Source organism: Panthera leo, chromosome C2 (genome assembly GCF_018350215.1).
Source record: "Panthera leo isolate Ple1 chromosome C2, P.leo_Ple1_pat1.1, whole genome shotgun sequence".
Lineage (NCBI taxonomy): Eukaryota > Metazoa > Chordata > Mammalia > Carnivora > Felidae > Panthera > Panthera leo.
Window position 1 is genome coordinate 124,752,169 of NC_056687.1, and position 18,895 is coordinate 124,771,063.

Sequence of the window (18,895 nt, forward strand, 5' to 3'; positions counted from 1 at the left end):
ATATGGAAAATTTTAACTAAGGATAACCTGAGTCTCAGATGGCCCAAATGGGATTCTTTGGACATGTCTGAATTAGTTTTTTTGGGCACACAGTTAGAGAAAGCCGGTTGGAAGACTAAACAACCAGATGCTAGAAAGCCATTTGGTTCAATCAGGGAAGCCCCCAATTTTTTGAGGAATCAATGATCATAGAGGTACTCTGGGCTTCATTAGGTTTAGTTATTGCTGCTGCTTTGGGTATATTTGGACAAAACTGGCTGTGTTCTAATTGGCAAATGGAAAATGACTAATTAATGCCACCTTGTGATTAGATTTGTTTTATAAAAGAGGACTAAGAAACTTAGTTTTCACTGGAGACTGAAGGTTTTAAGAATTAAAATTCTGATAAATGTGATCGAGACTTGAAAATGATACAAAAGTAACTCTGAATGTAGGAAAATGAGAAATTTATAAGAAAGGTATAAGGAATGAGGATACATTTTTGTTGAGGGAAAAAAAGTAATTTTGCTCTGAAATGAGGCTGGTTATTTAGAGGGGAAACTTAGGACAAATCAAAATGAAAAAAAGAAAATTATAAAAGGTTTGTGAAGGAGAATCTTCGGAAAAGAATTTTACATGTGGTCAGGACCACATGGAATGAATGAATTTTAAAAGTACACTAGCATAAACAAATAAATACATAAATAAATAAATACATACTAGTACAAGATTGGAATTTGTTTTTTCTCTCTGTTAAAAAGACTAAGTTTTCTTGGATTGGTGGCCTGTTCTTGATAAGAAATTATCAGCAAAGTTTTTCTCTTTATCTGCCCAGAAAAAACAAAGTTCTATGTTCTGTCTTCATTAGTTTTTTTTAATTTTTGACTAAGAAATTTAAAACTTCTCAATATTAAAAGAGCTAAATTTTGATAACAACTGTGTAATCTGTATTTGCTTTTAGAATCTCTTATGGCCACTTATGTTAAACAGATTAATTAAGGTTTAAGTTTTGTAATGATCTCTAATCCTGTTTAAGAAAATGCTTTAGAACCTTCTGAGGTTTTTAACAAACTTTCCCCCAAATACAAATTCTAAATGAAGTCTTTTTGACTAGTTAGGCTTATTTGGTTTGTTAAGTTACATGGGAAGTATTGTCAAACAAATGATGATAAACTGTCTTAGGTTATATCATGTGGGTAAATGCTGTTGCATTATATAAAATTCCTAAAGTTAAAAAAAAATTTGTTTATGTTTTTATTTTATTTTTGAGAGAGAGACAGAGTGTGAGCTGGGGAGGGGCAGAGAGAGAGGGAAATGGAATCTGAAGCAGGCTCCAGGCTCTGAGCTGTCAGTGTAGAGCCGGATGCGGGGCTTGAACTCAGACTGAGATCATGACCTGAGCTGAAGTTGGATGCCCAACCGACTAAGCCACCTAAAATTCCTAAAGTTTTACTATATCCTGGTATAATGTCATCATTTGATATTTTACTGATTTAAATGTTGTGTGTCACAAAAATAACCACATTTCCTTGTCAACTACATTTTAGGGCATGTTGTCAGACTTTTAACCATGGCCATTTTTTGAGTCTTTTGTCATTGCAGTTATGCTCTTGCAAATGTGTTTTAGCTTCAAGGAGATTCACAAAAAGGACTTTTGATGAGCACAGGATTCCGATATCTTTAAGATCATAAAACTAAACTGGGTAAGAATTTTCAGAACTAATGGAAAAACTGCATTCAGACAGAACAAGAATTAATAACATGAGACAAAGTGAATTGAAAAAGATGATTATAGTTTTTATGACTCTTGTTTAAAATACTCTCTAATGTTCTCTAATGTTTGCTCTTCCAGATTTAGGAAAACCTTTTCTCTTAAGATCTATGGCTTAATAGAATTTGATAAAATATTCCTTTGTAAGCAAATAGAAACATTTATCTTTTCTCCCTATCTGAACCCTCCAGAATTCAGAAACTCTAAATGAGTATTCTTTCTCACTTGGCAATTATAGTCATTTACATACATCCAATGAGAATCTGTTTTCCTTGTAACAGGACACCACTGAAAACATTGGCTACAGTACCAAGTCTTTAACTAGAATGTCATATTTGAGAGACACCTGCATAGATTCAGATATGACCAGACAGGTTTAAGGAACTAAGATTAACTTTATGAAGCCAGTAAAGTCCCTTGGAAATGTTAGCCTGATACCCTGGTTATAGAGTTCCCAAGAGCCTTACCAGGTAAGTAAAGAATATCACTTCAGGTGCAGGAACCTCAGGATATTTTGGGGACTGCAGGAGAAGAGAAATTCACCCAAATCTACAGGTATTGCAGGTGAGTCTGATGGCAAGTATTTGGCTGGGCTTCTGGCCTTAAGAGGCTATTAAAAGTTAAAAGTGCTGCAGCCGCTCTGGAAAACAGTGTGGAAGTTCCTCAAAAAATTAAAAATAGATCTACCCTGTGACCCAGCAATAGCACTGCTAGGAATTTACCCAAGGGATACAGGAGTGCTGATGCATAGGGGCACTTGCACCCCAATTTTATGGCAGCACTTTCAACAATAGCCAAATTATGGGAAGAGTCTAAATGTCCATCAATTGACGAATGGATAAAGAAGATGTGGTTTACATACACAATGGAATACTACTGGGCAATGAGAAAGAATGAAATCTGGCCCTTTGTAGCAATGTGGATGGAACTGGAGAGTGTTATGCTAAGTGAAATAAGTCATACAGAGAAAGACAGATACCATTTGTCTTCACTCTTATGTGGATCCTGAGAAACTTAACAGAAGACCATGGGGGAGGGGAAGGGGGAAAAAGAAGTTACAGAGAGGGAGGGAGGCAAACCATAAGAGACTTAAATACTGAGAACAAACTGAGGGTGGATGGAGGGTGGGGGAGAGGGGAAAGTGGGTGATGGGCATTGAGGAGGCACCTGTTGGGATGAGCTCTGGGTGTTGTATGGAAACCAATCTGACAGTAAATTATATTTAATATAGAAAAATAAAAGTTCAATGTGAAATTCCTTATAAAAACTTTGAGCAAAGCACATTTTTAAAAACAGATGGACAATCACTATTCTTGCTATGTTTATGAAAATAAATAGGACAAATTTGTTAAAAAATGGACTTATTTTACAAATGAATTAATTTTAATTTTGCTACCTTCGACAGAAATGAGGGTGCTTTTAGGGACAAAAATTAAGTTTCAACAACACACCTTTCATAGATGTTAGATTCTAGTTCTGAATCTGAATGTTTGTTTGCCTATAAAATCAGGCTGGATCCTGAATTCTTCTGGTTTCCTCAAGTGCCTGGCTATGACTCTCCAAATGAAGGTTTCCAGTTTTCTCCCATTCTCTTGACCTGGAATCACTGAGAACTAAAACTGCCCCTTTTTCTGAAGCCCTGCAGACTGAAACTAGACAACTTGAGGTAAACTTCAGAGAAATTTCTTTCTTTCCTTTTTATTTTATACATTTTTTATTGTTTATTTATATTTGAGAGAGAGAGGGGGGAGTGGGAGCAGTAGAGACAGACGGAGACAGAATCTGAAGCAGGCTCCAGGCTCCCAGCTGTCAGCACAGAGCCTGATGCAGGGCTTGAACCCATGAGCCGTGAGATCATGACCTGAGTGGAAGTTGGATGCTTAACCAACTGAGCCACCCAGGCGCCCCCAGAGAAATTTCTACAATAGCTCATGTGTAGATGCTCTTCATGCCTGTTGCTCTATGGGCCACTCAAAAGAATGAATTATTATTTTCTTGTTTTTTTTCCCCAATATATGAAATTTATTGTCAAATTGGTTTCCATACAACACCCAGTGCTCATCCCAAAAGGTGTTCTCCTCAAAACCCATCACCCACCCTCCCCTTCCCCCCACCCCCCATCAACCCTCAGTTTGTTCTCAGTTTTTAAGTCTCTTATACTTTGGCTCTCTCCCACTCTAACCTCTTTTTTTTTTTTCCTTCCCCTCCCCCATGGGTTTCTGTTAAGTTTCTCAGTATCCACATAACAGTGAAACCATATGGTATCTGTCTTTCTCTGTATGACATATTTCACTTAGCATAACACTCTCCAGTTCCATCCACGTTGCTACAAAGGGCCATATTTCATTCTTTCTCATCGTCACGTAGTACTCCATTGTGTATATAAACCATAATTTCTTTATCCATTCATCAGTTGATGGACATTTCGGCTCTTACCATAATTTGGCTATTGTTGAGAGTGCTGCTATAAACATTGGGGTACAAGTGCCCCTATGCATCAGTACTCCTGTATCCCTTGGATAAATTCCTAGCAGTGCTACTGCTGGGTCATAGGGTAGATCTATTTTTAATTTTTTGAGGAACCTCCACACTGTTTTCCAGAGTGGCTTCCCCAATTTACATTCCCACCAACAGTGTAAGAGGGTTCCCATTTCTCCACATCCTCTCCAGCATCTATAGTCTCCTGATTTGTTCATTTTGGCCACTCTGACTGGCGTGAGGTGATATCTGAGTGTGGTTTTGATTTGTATTTCCCTGATGAGGAGCGACATTGAGCATCTTTTCATGTGCCTGTTGGCCATCTGGATGTCTTCTTTAGAGAAGTGTCTATTCATGTTTTCTTCCCATTTCTTCACTGGATTATTTGTTTTTTGGGTGTGGAGTTTAGTGAGCTCTTTATAGATTTTGGATACTAGCCCTTTGTCTGATATGTCATTTGCAAATATCTTTTTCCATTCCGTTGGTTGCCTTTTAGTTTTGTTGGTTGTTTCCTTTGCTGTGCAGAAGCTTTTTATCTTCATGAGGTCCCAGTAGTTCATTTTTGCTTTTAATTCCCTTGCCTTTGGGGATGCGTCAAGTAAGAAATTGCTACGGCTGAGGTCAGAGAGGTCTTTTCCTGCTTTCACCTCTAAGGTTTTGATGGTTTCCTGTCCCACATTCAGGTCCTTTATCCATTTTGAGTTTATTTTTGTGAATGGTGTGAGAAAGTGGTCTAGTTTCAACCTTCTGCATGTTGCTGTCCAGTTCTCCCAGCACCATTTGTTAAAGAGACTGTCTTTTTTCCATTGGATATTCTTTCCTGCTTTGTCAAAGATTAGTTGGCCATACTTTTGTGAGTCTAGTTCTGGGGTTTCTATTCTATTCCATTGGTCTATGTGTCTGTTTTTGTGCCAATACCATGCTGTCTTGATGATCACAGCTTTGTAGTGGAGGCTAAAGTCTGGGATTGTGATGCCTCCTGCTTTGGTCTTCTTCTTCAAAATTACTTTGGCTATTCGGGGCCTTTTGTGGTTCCATATGAATTTTAGGATTGCTTGTTCTAGTTTCAAGAAGAATGCTGGTGCAATTTTGATTGGGATTGCATTGAATGTGTAGATAGCTTTGGGTAGTATTGACATTTTGACAATATTTATTCTTCCGATCCATGAGCATGGAATGTTTTTCCATTCCTTATATCTTCTTCAATTTCCTTCATAAGCTTTCTATAGTTTTCAGCATACAGATCTTTTACATCTTTGGTTAGATTTATCCCTAGGTATTTTATGCTTCTTGGTGCAATTGTGAATGGGATCAGTTTCTTCATTTGTCTTTCTGTTGCTTCATTGTTAGTGTATAAGAATGCAACTGATTTCTGTACATTGATTTTTATCCTGCAACTTTGCTAAATTCATGCATCAGTTGTAGCAGACTTTTGGTGGAGTCTATCAGATTTTCCATGTATAATATCATCTGCAAAAGTGTCATCTGCAAAAAGTGAAAGCTTAACTTCATCTTTGCCGATTTTGATGCCTTTGATTTCCTTTTGTTGTCTGATTGTTGATGCTAGCACTTCCAACACTATGTTAAACAACAGCGGTGAGAGTGGACATCCCTGTCGTGTTCCTGATCTCAGGGAAAAAGCTCTCAGTTTTTCCCCATTGAGGATGATGTTAGCTGTGGGCTTTTCATAAATGGCTTTTATGATGTTTAAGTATGTTCCTTCTATCCCGACTTTCTTGAGGGTTTTTATTAAGAAAGGATGCTGAATTTTGTCAAATGCTTTTTCTGCATCGATTGACAGGATCATATGGTTCTTATCTTTTCTTTTATTAATGTGATGTATCACGTTGATGGATTTGTGAATGTTGAGCCAACCCTGCAGCCCAGGAATGAATCCCACTTGATCATGGTGAATAATTCTTTTTATATGCTGTTGAATTCGATTTGCTAGTATCTTATTGAGAATTTTTGCATCCATATTCATCAGGGATATTGGCCTTTTTTTACTGGGTCTCTGTCTGGTTTAGGAATCAAAGTAATACTGGCTTCATAGAATGAGTCTGGAAGTTTTCCTTCCCTTTCTATTTTTTGGAATAGCTTGAGAAGGATAGGTATTATCTCTGCTTTAAACGTCTGGTAGAACTCCCCTGGGAAGCCATCTGGTCTTGGACTTTTATTTGTTGGGAGATTTTTGATAACTGACTCAATTTCTTCACTGGTTATGGGTCTGTTCAAGCTTCCTATTTCCTCCTGATTGAGTTTTGGATGTGTGTGGGTGTTTAGGAATTTGTCCATTTCTTCCAGGTTGTCCAGTTTGTTGGCATATAATTGTTCATAATATTCCCTGATAATTGCTTGTATCTCTGAGGGATTGGTTGTAATAATTCCATTTTCATTCATGATTTTATCTATTTGGGTCATCTCCCTTTTCTTTTTGAGAAGCATGGCTAGAGGTTTGTCAATTTTGTTTATTTTTTCAAAAAACCAACTCTTGTTTTCATTGATCTGCTCTACAGTTTTTTTAGATTCTATATTGTTTATTTCTGCTCTGATCTTTATTATTTCTCTTCTTCTGCTGGGTTTAGGCTGTCTTTGCTGTTCTGCTTCTATTTCCTTTAGGTGTGCTGTTAGATTTTGTATTTGGGATTTTTCTTGTTTCTTGAGATAGGCCTAGATTGCAATGTATTTTCCTCTCAGGACTGCCTTTGCTGCATCCCAAAGCGTTTGGATTGTTGTATTTTCATTTTCGTTTGTTTCCATACATTTTTAAATTTCTTCTCTAATTGCCTGGTTGACCCATTCATTCTTTAGTAGGGTGTTCCTTAACCTCCATGCTTTTGGAGGTTTTCCAGACTTTTTCCTATGGTTGATTTCAAGCTTCATAGGATTGTGGTCTGAAAGTATGCATGGTATTATCTCAATTTTTGTATACTTATGAAGGGCTGTTTTGTGACCCAGTATGTGATCTATCTTGGAGAATGTTCCATGTGCACTCGAGAAGAAAGTATATTCTGTTGCTTTGGGATGCAGAGTTCTAAATATATCTGTCAAGTCCATCTGATCCAATGTATCATTCAGGGCCCTTGTTTCTTTATTGACCGTGTGTCTAGATGATCTATCCATTTCTGTAAGTGGAGTGTTAAAGTTCCCTGCAATTACCACATTCTTATCAATAAGGTTGCTTATGTTTGTGAGTAATTGTTTTATATATCTGGGGGCTCCCGTATTCAGCGCATAGACATTTATAATTGTTAGCTCTTCCTGATGGATAGACCCTGTAATTATTATATAATGCCCTTCCTCATCTCTTGTTACAATCTTTAATTTAAAGTCTAGTTTGTCTGATACAAGTATGGCTACTCTAGCTTTCTTTTGACTTCCAGTAGCATGATAAATAGTACTCCATCCCCTCAATTTCAATCTGAAGGTGTCCTCAGGTCTAAAATGAATCTATTGTAGACAGCAAATAGATGGGTCTTGTTTTTTTATCCATTCTGATACTCTATGTCTTTTGGTTGGCACATTTAGTCCATTTACATTCAGTGTTATTATAGAAAGATACGGGTTTAGAGTCACTGTGATGTCCGTAGGTTTCATGCTTGTAGCGATGTCTCTGGTACTTTGTCTCACAGGATCCCCCTTAGGATCTCTTGTAGGGCTGGTTTAGTGGTGATGAATTCCTTCAGTTTTTGTTTGTTTGGGAAGACCTTTATCTCTCCTTCTATTCGAAATGACAGACTTGTTGGATAAAGGATTCTCGACTGCATATTTTTTCTGTTCATCACATTGAAGATTTCCTGCCATTGCTTTCTGGCCTGCCAAGTTTCAGTAGAGAGATTGGTCACGAGTCTTATCGGTCTCCCTTCATATGTTAGAGCACGTTTATCCCTAGCTGCTTGCAGAATTTTCTCTTTATCCTTGTATTTTTCCAGTTTCACTATGATATGTCGTGCAGAAGATCGATTCAAGTTACGTCTGAAGGGAGTTCTCTGTGCCTCTTGGATTTCAGTGCCCTTTTCCTTCCCCAGATCAGGGAAGTTCTCAGCTATTATTTCTTCAAGTATACCTTCAGCACCTTTCCCTCTCTCTTCCTCCTCTGGAATACCAATTATGCGTAGATTATTTCTCTTTAGTGCATCACTTAGTTCTCTAATTTTCCCCTCATACTCCTGGATTTTTTTTATCTCTCTTTTTCTCAGCTTCCTCTTTTTCCATAATTTTATCTTCTAGTTCACCTATTCTCTCCTCTGCGTCTTCAATCCGAGCCGTGGTTGTCTCCATTTTATTTTGCAGTTCATTTATAGCATTTTTTAGCTCCTCCTGACTGTTCCTTAGTCCCTTGATCTCTGTAGCAATAGATTCTCTGCTGTCTTCTATACTGTTTTCAAGCCCAGCGATTAATTCTATGACTATTATTCTAAATTCACTTTCTGTTATATTGTTTAAATCCTTTTTGATCAGTTCGTTAGCTGTCGTTATTTCCTGGAAGTTTTTTTGAGGGGAATTCTTCCGTTTGGTCATTTTGGATAGTCCTTGGAGTGGTGCGGAACTGCAAGGCACTTCCCCTGTGCTGTCTTGAATAACTTGCGTTGGTGGGCGGGGCTGCAGTCAGACCTCATGTCTGCCCCCAGCCTACCGCTGGGGCCACAGTCAGACTGGTGTGTACCTTCTCTTCCCCTCTCCTAGGGGCGGGTTTCACTGTGGGGTGGCGTGGCCCGTCTGGGCTACTTGCACACTGCCAGGCTCGTGGTGCTGGGATCTGGCATATTAGCTGGGGTGAATTGGCAAAGTGCACAGGGGCGGGAGGGGCAGGCTCAGCTCGCTTTTCCTTCGGTGATCCACTTTGGGAGGGGCCCTGCAGCACCGGGAGGGAGTCAGACCCGCCGCCGGAGGGATGGATCCGCAGAAGCACAGTGTTGGGTGTTTGCGTGGTGCAAGCAAGTTCCTTGGCAGGAACTGGTTCCCTTTGGGATTTTGGCCGGGGGATGGGTGAGGAAGATGGCGCTGGCGAGCACCTTTGTTCCCCGCCAAGCTGAGCTCTGTCGTCTAGGCCTCAACAACTCTCTCTCCCGTTGCCCTCCAGCCTTCCCACTCTCCGAGCAGAGCTGTTAACTTATAACCTTCCAGATGTTAAGTCCTGCTTGCTGTCAGAACACACTCCGTCCGGCCCCTCTGCTTTTGCCAGCCAGACTCGGGGGCTCTGCTTGGCTGGCGGGCTGCCCCTCCCCCCCACGGCTCCCTCCCGCCGGTCTGTGTAGCGCGCACCGCCTCTCCGTCCTTCCTACCCTCTTCTGTGGACCTCTCGTCTACGCTTGGCTCCAGAGAATCTGTTCTGCTAGTCTTCTGGCGGTTTTCTGGGTTATTTAGGCAGGTGTAGGTGGAATGTAAGTGATCAGCAGGGCGGTGAGCTCAGCGTCCTCCTACGCCGCCATCTTCCCACCTGTATTTACCTTATTTTCCTGTTTCGAATCATCCTCAAATTCCTCCGATAAACCCTAATGACTGCATTTTTCTCGTTAATATTATTGTACCTGATTTGATCATATTTCATTGAGGATTTAAACAATCAAAACTTAGAAGTGATATTCATGCATCATTTTCTTATGTGCTCTCTTGATCAGGTTTGGAGAATGTATTTTTGTAATTAGCCGTGTTGATTTAAAGGAGCAGGTGGGAGAGAGGAGTAGACATGCTGAAGGAGCTCCAGTTCTTCCTGTCGGCCGTCCTGCTGCTTGCCTGTGTCTTCTTCTACCAACTCAGCCTGAAGTCCAGCTGTCTCTTCTCTTGCCTTCCTCCTCAAAAGGCCCAGCAAGACCTGGAAGCCCTCCTGGGCCATGGGCATGGCATTGTGTTCATAGAGACCTCAGAGAGAATGGAGCCAACGCCTCTGGTCTCTTGTGCTGTGGAATCTGCTGCCAAGACTTACCCAGAGAAGCCCGTGGTGTTCTTCATGAAGGGTCTCAACACCACCACACGGCTGCCCTCAAACTCCACTTATCCAGCCTTTTCCCTCCTCTCAGCCATAGACAATGTTTTCCTCTTCCCTTTGGATATGAAAAGGCTGTTTGAAGACACACCATTGCGTTCATGGTACACTCATGTAAGTGTTCAGAGAATCTTAGAATGTCAGTGTTGGGAGGTACCACAAAAAATGAGTCCAATCTCCTCATATTTTGAATAGGTAAACTGAGCATAAGGACTCAGTGTCAGAGATGGGACCAGAACCCAGACCCTGGTCTTCTTTGTACAGGGTTGAGTCCTGATTCAAACAAGCAGGAGAGACTTCAGTTAGCTTTATCTCTAGCCTGGTGTCTTTTGCTTCCAGCCTTATTTCTTAGGAACTATGCTTCTCTTGAGACCATTCTTAATGAATGAGTTTTGGTAACTTTTATGGGAGTATAATCACTTATTTTTCACTTATTTAAACCCATCTGTGTTAAACTGTTTTTTTGCATTTGAATGGGAAATGAGGCAATATTTAACTTGAAGATGATGTAAATAGTGAACTCATGAAAAATCAGATGGGGTGCTGCTATATGAGATTGGGTTATATTGAGATACAACCAAGACATGCCAGGAGCTCTTGGGAATTTTTTAATCTTCATCTTAGCAACATAGTATAATAAGGAAATAACATTCCAATTAAATATTTCTCTCACAGAGGACCCACAATCAGATAATGCTTAAGGAAATTATAGTACAACCACTCAATGATTCCACTATGCAGGCTTTAGCCGTGACATCTTATGAAGACTACAACACAATATGGAATAAATACACTTGTATTAGAATGTAATTGTAATGATTTACCTATGTACCACCGTTCCCCCCAACCACATGGAAGAAAAAATCCTGAAGAAAATACACAACACACAGTAATAATAGGTGTGTTAGTGTGATTGGATTGGGGGAGTGCATTTAGTGATGAGAATAAGTTAATTTTATAAATACAATTATTATTATTATTATTTTTTAATATATGAAATTTACTGTCAAATTGGTTTCCATACAACACCCAATGCTCATCCCAACAGGTGCCCTCCTCAATGCCCATCACCCACCCTCCCCTCCCTCCCACCCCCCATCAGCCCTCAGTTTGTTCTCAGTTTTTAAGAGTCTCTTATGCTTTGGCTCTCTCCCACTCTAACCTCTCTCTCTCTCTTTTTTTTTTTTCCTTCCCCTCCCCCATGGGTTCCTGTTAAGTTCTCAGGATCCACATAAGAGTGAACACATATGGTATCTGTCTTTCTCTGTATAGCTTTAATTATTTTAAAAACAAAAAAGTAATTTAAAAGTTGGCATCAAAATTATACCATTTGCTTATCCTGTAAAGTCCTTTCTAAGTTCTAATCATAGGCTAGACCAAATGTCAGATGGTAAATACTTTGTAAAGGGGACAGACGGTGAATACTTAAGGCTTTGCAGGCCAAGAGGCAATATTGAGGCCATTATGGCGGTACTTGTGTTAGTTTCCTATGGCTGCTGTATCAAATGACCACAAACTTGGTGACCTAAACCAACAGAGATTTGTTCTTTTTTGGTGATGGAGGCCAAAAGTGCCAAATCCATTTCACCGAATGGAAATCAGGTGCTGGCAGGGCCCCAGTTCCCAAGGAAGCTCTTAGGAAAAACCCTTCCAGTGGAGATCTGCACATGTCCTTTTCCTCTGTGTGTGTGAACTTTCCCACTACATTTTCTTTCTTTCTTTCTTTCTTTCTTTCTTTCTTTCTTTCTTTCTTTCACCACTTTAGTGACGAATGACTGACATATAAAAGCTGGACATATGTAATGTGCACAACTTGGTGAGTTTAAGATGTGGCTGTTTTTTTGTTTTGTTTTGTTTTCTTAATTTTTTTATTTTTACATCTGTCTTTAAAGGATACTTGTGATAGCATTTAGGGCCCAAATCAGGACAACCCAGGATAATCTCCCCATCTCAAGATCCTTTATGTGATCACATCTGCAAAGACCCTTTTCTCAAATGCGTTAACATTAACAGGTTCTGGGATGTAGGACCTGGGGTCTTTGAGTGGCCATTATTCAGTCCACTACAGTATTTATATATAAAAAATGAAAACTCCTGTCATGCCCTGCCTCATTCACCTGGGGACTGAGTGTGTGCTTTCCTGGGTGGAGGACACATTTGAGCCTACTTACTGTCATCTGGAGACATTTACTGGACTAAGCAACAGGCATGTGGGGGAAGTGGCCAGTTTTACTTTTGGCTCCATGTGACTTCCATAACCAGGGTGCCCATCTCTTGTCCTGAAGAGCCTGCAAGTCTCAAATTAAGACTCATCAGGAGGCGATGAATCAGCTCATCAGACTGAGATTTTACCGGCAGCTGCCAGCACAGGGGTCCCAACAAATAGTTGATGACAAGCGCAGGCCCCTCGGAAGAAGCAGGACAGGCCACAGGCTGGGAAGGCAGGCCGTGGCAGCAGAGAGAGTCCCTGGAGGGGACATGCTGGCTAGGTCCCTGGCCCTCTCAGGGCTAGCCTGCTAGAGGGTGTTCCAGGAGATCTAAACAAGAACAGCAGTCTGTTGGCCTACTTTCCCCACAGCTGGGCTAGACTAACATTACCTAAACTGTGTTACGCTCCTTACACAAATAAATTTCTACTCAAATTGTTTTGGAAGGTGAGATGCTGCATTATACACTGTAAAAAAATTTTTCCCTCACGGACTAATCACGTACATGAAGAGATTAAAGCCTCTGTACTTCTGAACTAAAGAAACAGTAATTTGATTCAACCAGAATCTTCCAAACTTATTTGAGCATGAACACCTCTTTCAGTAGGACATAAATGTTTTCTTAGAGCTGATGTTTCATAGAGCACAGCCTGGGTCTTCTGAGCTGTACCTCAATTTTACAAGGTTGAATTTTAGGAACAAGGTGGGCCCTGGGACACAGAACCCTTAAGTGTCTGCCCCATCTGAGCCCGCAGGGTACTGCACTAAGCCATGCATCTGCAGTGATCACACCATGATAATTTTGGGGTGCTGGTCTGTGGCATGTTCTGCTCCATTGGGGATGACCTAATGTGCCATCACTTGCTGGTTTGCTGCACTGATTTGACAACTGTAGCCTTTAAAGATGTCTGGGGTTGCGTACTGTGGGGTAGGAAGGGGATGAGCAGTCAGAATCCTAATCCCCTTCCTGGAGCTCACCCCTGTGGGAGCTTTTGTGTTTTAGGTAGATTTAGTCCAATGCCCACAAAAAGGCAGGCTTCTTCCTCCTGTGATTTCATGTGGCTTTTGATATCCTATGTATCTGTTCACTAACACTCACCAATTTACCAAATAATCAATTTTACTTATTTTTACCAAAACCTTATTTTTTTTTTTGAATGAGTGGATCTCTGGAGCCAGACTGGCTGGGTTCAAATTCAGCCTCTGCGTCTCTCACCTTGGACAAATTACTGAATTTCTTGTTTCTTTTATCTCTTAACTTGAAAAATGGGAATAATCATAATATCAGTCTTTGAGCATTTGTGTAGATTATAAAGAGCTTGGAACAGTTTTTGATAAATTTTGGCTGTTATTATTTATGAGGTTTTCAGCAATTGTATACAATTTTGTGATGTTAACAATTTGTGTAAAGATTCCTGCAAAGTATTAATTGTCTTGCCTTCATTTGGCTTTATAGCAATGATTTTTTTTAATTAAAAATTTTTTTTTTGTTTAATGTTTATTTTTGAGAGAGAGAGAGGGAGACAGAGTGTGAGTGGGGAAGGGACAGAGAGAGAGAGGGAGACACAGAATCTGAAGCAGGCTCCAGGCTCTGAGCTGTCAGCACAGAGCTGGATGCGGGGCTCAAACTCATGAACTGTGAGATCATGACCTGAGCCAAAGTCAGATGCTTAACCAAATGAGCCACCCAGGTGCCCCTATAGCAGAGTTTTTTTTTTTTAAGTGGTTTTTTTTTTTAATGTTTATTTATTTTTGAGAGAGAGAGAGAGAGAGAGTATGAGTGGGGTGGGGCAGACACACACACACACACACACACACACACACACACACACACAGAATCTGAAGCAGGCTCTAGGCTCTGAGCTGTCAGCACAGAGCCTGACTCGGGGCTCAAACTCACCAACTGTGAGATCATGACCTGAGTCGAAGTTGGATGCTTAACCAATGAGCAATCCAGGTGCCTCCCTTTAGCAGAGTTTTAAAGAATGTTTATTAAAAAATAAATAAGTAGATAAATAAATAAATAATAAATAAATAAATAATGTTTATTTTGTCAGGGCACCTGGGTGACTCAGTTAAGCATCTGACTCCTGTTTTCGGCTCAGGTCATGATCTCCTGGTTCATGCCCACGTTGGGCTCTGTCCTGACAGTGTAGTGCGAAGCCTGCTTGAGATTCTCTCTCCCTCTCTCTGTGCCCCTTACCCAGGCACACTCTCTCCCTCTCTTTCTAAATAAATAAATAAACTTAAAAAAAAAAATGAATGTTTACCTTGTCAAATGCCAAATGTTTATGTTCAATCTTTTTTTTTTTTTTTTAATTTTTTTTTTAACGTTTATTTATTTTTTTGAGACAGAGAGAGACAGAGCATGAACAGGGGAGGAGCAGAGAGAGAGGGAGACACAGAATCCGAAACAGGCTCCAGGCTCTGAACTGTCAGCACAGAGCCCGACGCGGGGCTCGAACTCACGGACCGTGAGATCATGACCTGAGCCGAAGTCGGACGCTTAACCGACCAAGCCACCCAGGCGCCCCTGTTCAATCTTTCTTTACTTTTAATTCATTTATTGGGGCGCCTGGGTGGCTTAGTCAGTTGAGCGTCTGACTTTAGCTTAGGTCATGATCTGATGGTTCATTGGTTTGAGCCCCACATGGTGCTCACTGCTGTCAGCGTGGAGCCCACTTTAGATCCTCTGTCCCCCCCTCTCTCTCTGCCCTTCCCTTGCTAGTGTTTCTCTTTCTCTCTCAAAATTGATTTAAAAAAATTATTTATTTATTTATTTATTTATTTATTTATTTATTTATTTATTTAAGTAGGCTCCATGCCCTGTGTGGAGCCCAGCGTGGGGCTTGAACTCACAACCCTGAGATGAAGACTTGAGCTGAGATCAAGTGTTAGGGTCGTCCAGTTGTCTCTATTTCAATCTTTTAATCAATATGTTTCAATCCAGAAAAATCTATTTTGTTTTCTCTATTCAAACTTTTAGCATTCCATTTGAGAAGGTTGCTGTCTATAGTGATTAGTTTTTATTGCCATTTATAATGATTGTTTTTTATTCTTTTTAGAGTCACTTTCTGCTTTGCTCCCTTTTTTAGCATTTGCAGTCATCCTCGACTCCTCTCTCCCCCTCCACATCCAATCCATCCACACCCTGACCCTCTTCATCTTTACCGTGTGCCTAGGATCTGACCATTTCATCTGCCCTCCTAACCTGCCTCTGTGTTTCTGCCTTTGCTGCCTCCCAAGCCCTGCCCCTGTCTGTTTTCCACAGAGGACCCTTTCAAGACTGAGTCAGGTCACATCACTCCTTTCTTCTAAACCTTCAAGTAATTTCAGTCTTCAGATAACTCCAGTCTACGTGATCCATCCTCCCTCTCCACCCACCCCTCTCTGCTCTCATCTCCTACCTGTCCTTCACTGCCCTGCTTTGGCCACACTACTCTGTTCTCTGTTTCTGCACACAGTGATTGTATTCCTACCTCAGGGCCCTTGAGCTTGCTGAAACCCAAGGTAAGATAGTGTTCCACCCTGCTCCTTTCATATCCTCTTCACCCAGCTGTTTTTCCTTCATAGTCCTTGTGAACACCTAACATATTATATATTGATTTATTTATCGTCTATCTCCTCCAGGTAGGGATTTTTTGTCTGTCTGTTCATTGCTCTCTCCCTAGCAGCTATAACAGAGCTTGGCACATTGAAAGTAGGCCCTCAATGGGGTGCCTGGGTGGCTCAATCGGTTAAGTGTCTGACTTCGGCCCAGGTCATGATCTCACACTTCGTGGGCCTGAGCCCCACGTCGGGCTCTGTGCTGACAGCTCAGAGCCTGGAGCCTGCTTCCAATTTTGGCTCTCTCTCTCTCTCTCTCTCTCTGCCCCTCCCCCACTTGTGCTCTCTCTCTGGCTCTCAAAAATAACTAAATGTTAAAAAAAAATTTTTTTAAAGGAAATAAGGGCCTCAATGAATATCATTAAAGGAAATAATTAGTGAAAGAAGGCATGCATGCATTTTAAGATTCTTTTACCAATTTCTCAAGAAGCATACATATTGATCTATTCTATAGTTTCCTAGTTTACTTTTTCTTTATTAGTTTTTAGCATTTCTAGGACTCAAAAAATTCCTGCTTCACAGTTTCATATTTGTGGTTAAACTACACCCTGCTGAAAATGGCTCATATGGTTTATTGTGAAATCCCTTCAGGGTTTCTTCTTTACCATTCTACTGCTTTAATTAAAAACAAACAAAAACCAAATTCATGAATTCTTTAAAAGCTTGCAAAGTCTTCCCATTGACACTGGTTGCTGTAAACTTTTCACTTACAGGCAAATTTTGGGGTGGAGGTAAGTTTGGTCAATTTGTAAAATTGGGCTTTTGTAAGCAGATTTTCGAGAAGCTGGCTTGCTTCCTTGTCCTCAGCTACCGTGGGCTGGCCTCACGTTGTGACACCCTTCCTTTTTCTCCTGCTGCTGTGGCTGATTTGCACGTGTTCCTGCAGATCAATGCCAGTGTGGAGAGCAACTGGCTCCACGTCAGCTCAGATGCGTCCCGCCTGGCCATCATCTGGAAATATGGTGGCATCTACATGGACACCGATGTCATCTCCATCCGGCCCATCCCTGAGGAGAACTTTCTGGCTGCACAGTCTTCTCAGTACTCTAGTAACGGGGTGTTTGGATTCCTCCCCCACCACCCCTTCCTGTGGGAGTGCATGGAAAACTTTGTCGAACACTACAATTCAGACATTTGGGGCAACCAGGGTCCCAGTTTGATGACGAGGATGTTGAGACTGTGGTGCAAACTTAGAGACTTCCAGGAGGTGAGTGATTTCAGGTGTTTGAACCTGTCTTTCCTACACCCTCAGAGATTTTACCCCATCTCCTATCCAGAGTGGAGGCGCTACTATGAAGTCTGGGACAAAGACCTGAGCTTCAATGACTCCTACGCCCTGCATCTGTGGAACTACATGAACAACGAAGGAAGGACTGTGGTTAGAGGGAGCAACACGCTGGTGGAAAATCTCTGCCGTAAGCACTGTCCCAGGACTTACAGGGACCTGATTCAAAGCCCAGAGGGATCAGTGACTGGGGAGGTGGGTCCAGGTAACAAATAGAGCCCACACTGGCTCTATGTTATAGAACCGGTTCCTGGAGTGCCAGCGTGCAGCTCATGTCCACGTTCCCCAGGGGTGGGGGGGTTTACTCACGTATCGCTTAAGCTCAGCTTTCTCTGTCTATAATACAAAAATCCCAAAGACCATTGGTGTATAAAATATAAAAGCTTATTTCTCTCTCATGTAAAAGAAGTCTGAAGGCAGGCGATTCAGAGGCAGGGGTGTGGTCACTGTGGTCACTGGGGACCCAGGTTTCTTGCATCTCTCTTGTTTGTTATCCTTAGCGTCCATAGCCCCTGGTCTATATGGCTGCTTGGTATCCAGCCCATTATGTCTGCATTTCAGGCAGCAGGATGAAGGAAGGAGGAACGTACCCCTCCTTTATTTTATGAAAACTTCCTATAAGTACTGTGTAACACTTGCCTTTACATCTCACTCACTCACTGCAAGAGATGCTGAAAAATTTAAGGAGGAAGAGAAGAAAATGGGTGTTAGGAGAGGCAGCTAACAGTTTTGCTACCTGTTAAATTTACTTCTGTTAGATTAATTTCAGCAGAATGGACCAGGGACAAAGAGTCTTGATTTCTGATCTTGGGCCAAAGAGTCTTGATATCCTGACTTTGATATTCATTAGTGAATTCAGTCAATGAATATTAACCAAGCCCCTTCTGTGTGCCAAGCACTGATTTAGTTGCTGAAAATACTGCTGGATCAAGCAGACATGGTTCTGTCTTAGTTAGTTTGGGCTGCAGTAACAAAGTACCACTGACTGGGTGGTTTATAAACAACAGAAATTTATTTTTCACAGTTCTGGAGGCTGGTAGTCCAAGATTAGGGTGCCAGCACAGTCAGGTTCTAGTAAGGATCTTCTTCTGGTGGCAGAGGGCACTTTAATTGTAGAATTCTCGTATAGGGGAAGAGGTCAAGGGAGCTCTCTGGGGTCCTTTTTATAGAGAAACTAATCCCACTCATGAGGGCTTCACCCTCATGACCTAATTACCTCCCAAAGGCCCCACTTTCTAATATGATCACATTGAGGGTTAGGATTTCAACATATGAATGTTTTTTAACATTTATTCATTTTTGAGAGAGAGAGAGAGACAGAGAGAGAGAGACAGAGAAAGAGACAGAGAGAGAATGAGTGGGGGAGGGAGACACATAATCTGAAGCAAGCTCCAGGCTTTGAGCTGTCAGCACAGAGCCCAACATTGGGCTCAAACCCACGAAGCGGAAGATCAGGACCTGAGCTGAAGTCGGATGCTTAACCAACTGAACCACCCAGGCGCCCCAATCTATTTATTTTTGAGAGAGAGAGAGAGGTGGGGGAGGAGCAGAGAGAGAGGGAGACACAGAATCTGAAGCAGACT

The 18,895-nt window shown here is 41.3% G+C and overlaps 1 protein-coding gene across 3 annotated transcripts; it reads left to right on the forward strand.

Moving 5' to 3' along the window:
- Positions 1–1,404: 1,404 nt before the first annotated feature.
- Positions 1,405–18,490, forward strand: A4GNT (alpha-1,4-N-acetylglucosaminyltransferase). 3 transcript variants are annotated; one of them, XM_042903380.1, is made up of 5 exons: positions 1,405–1,682; positions 2,244–2,314; positions 3,261–3,416; positions 9,850–10,328; positions 16,914–18,490. In XM_042903380.1, the coding sequence occupies exons 4-5, from the start codon at positions 9,918–9,920 to the stop codon at positions 17,526–17,528; spliced, it is 1,026 nt and encodes a 341-aa protein (XP_042759314.1). In that variant the 5' UTR covers positions 1,405–1,682; positions 2,244–2,314; positions 3,261–3,416; positions 9,850–9,917; the 3' UTR covers positions 17,529–18,490. The 3 variants fall into 3 exon arrangements, with proteins under 3 accessions (XP_042759314.1, XP_042759316.1, XP_042759315.1); XM_042903382.1 differs by lacking the exon at positions 2,244–2,314; XM_042903381.1 differs by lacking the exons at positions 1,405–1,682; positions 2,244–2,314 and adding an exon at positions 1,857–2,220.
- The last annotated feature ends 405 nt before the right edge of the window (positions 18,491–18,895 follow it).

Coding starts and splice junctions, on each gene's coding strand:
- A4GNT (XM_042903380.1), top strand. CDS start 9,918: ATGCTGAAGGAGCTCCAGTTCTTCCTGTCGGCCGTCCTGCTGCTTGCC. Junction 10,329..16,913: donor TGCGTTCATGGTACACTCAT/GTAAGTGTTCAG, acceptor GTGTTCCTGCAG/ATCAATGCCAGTGTGGAGAG.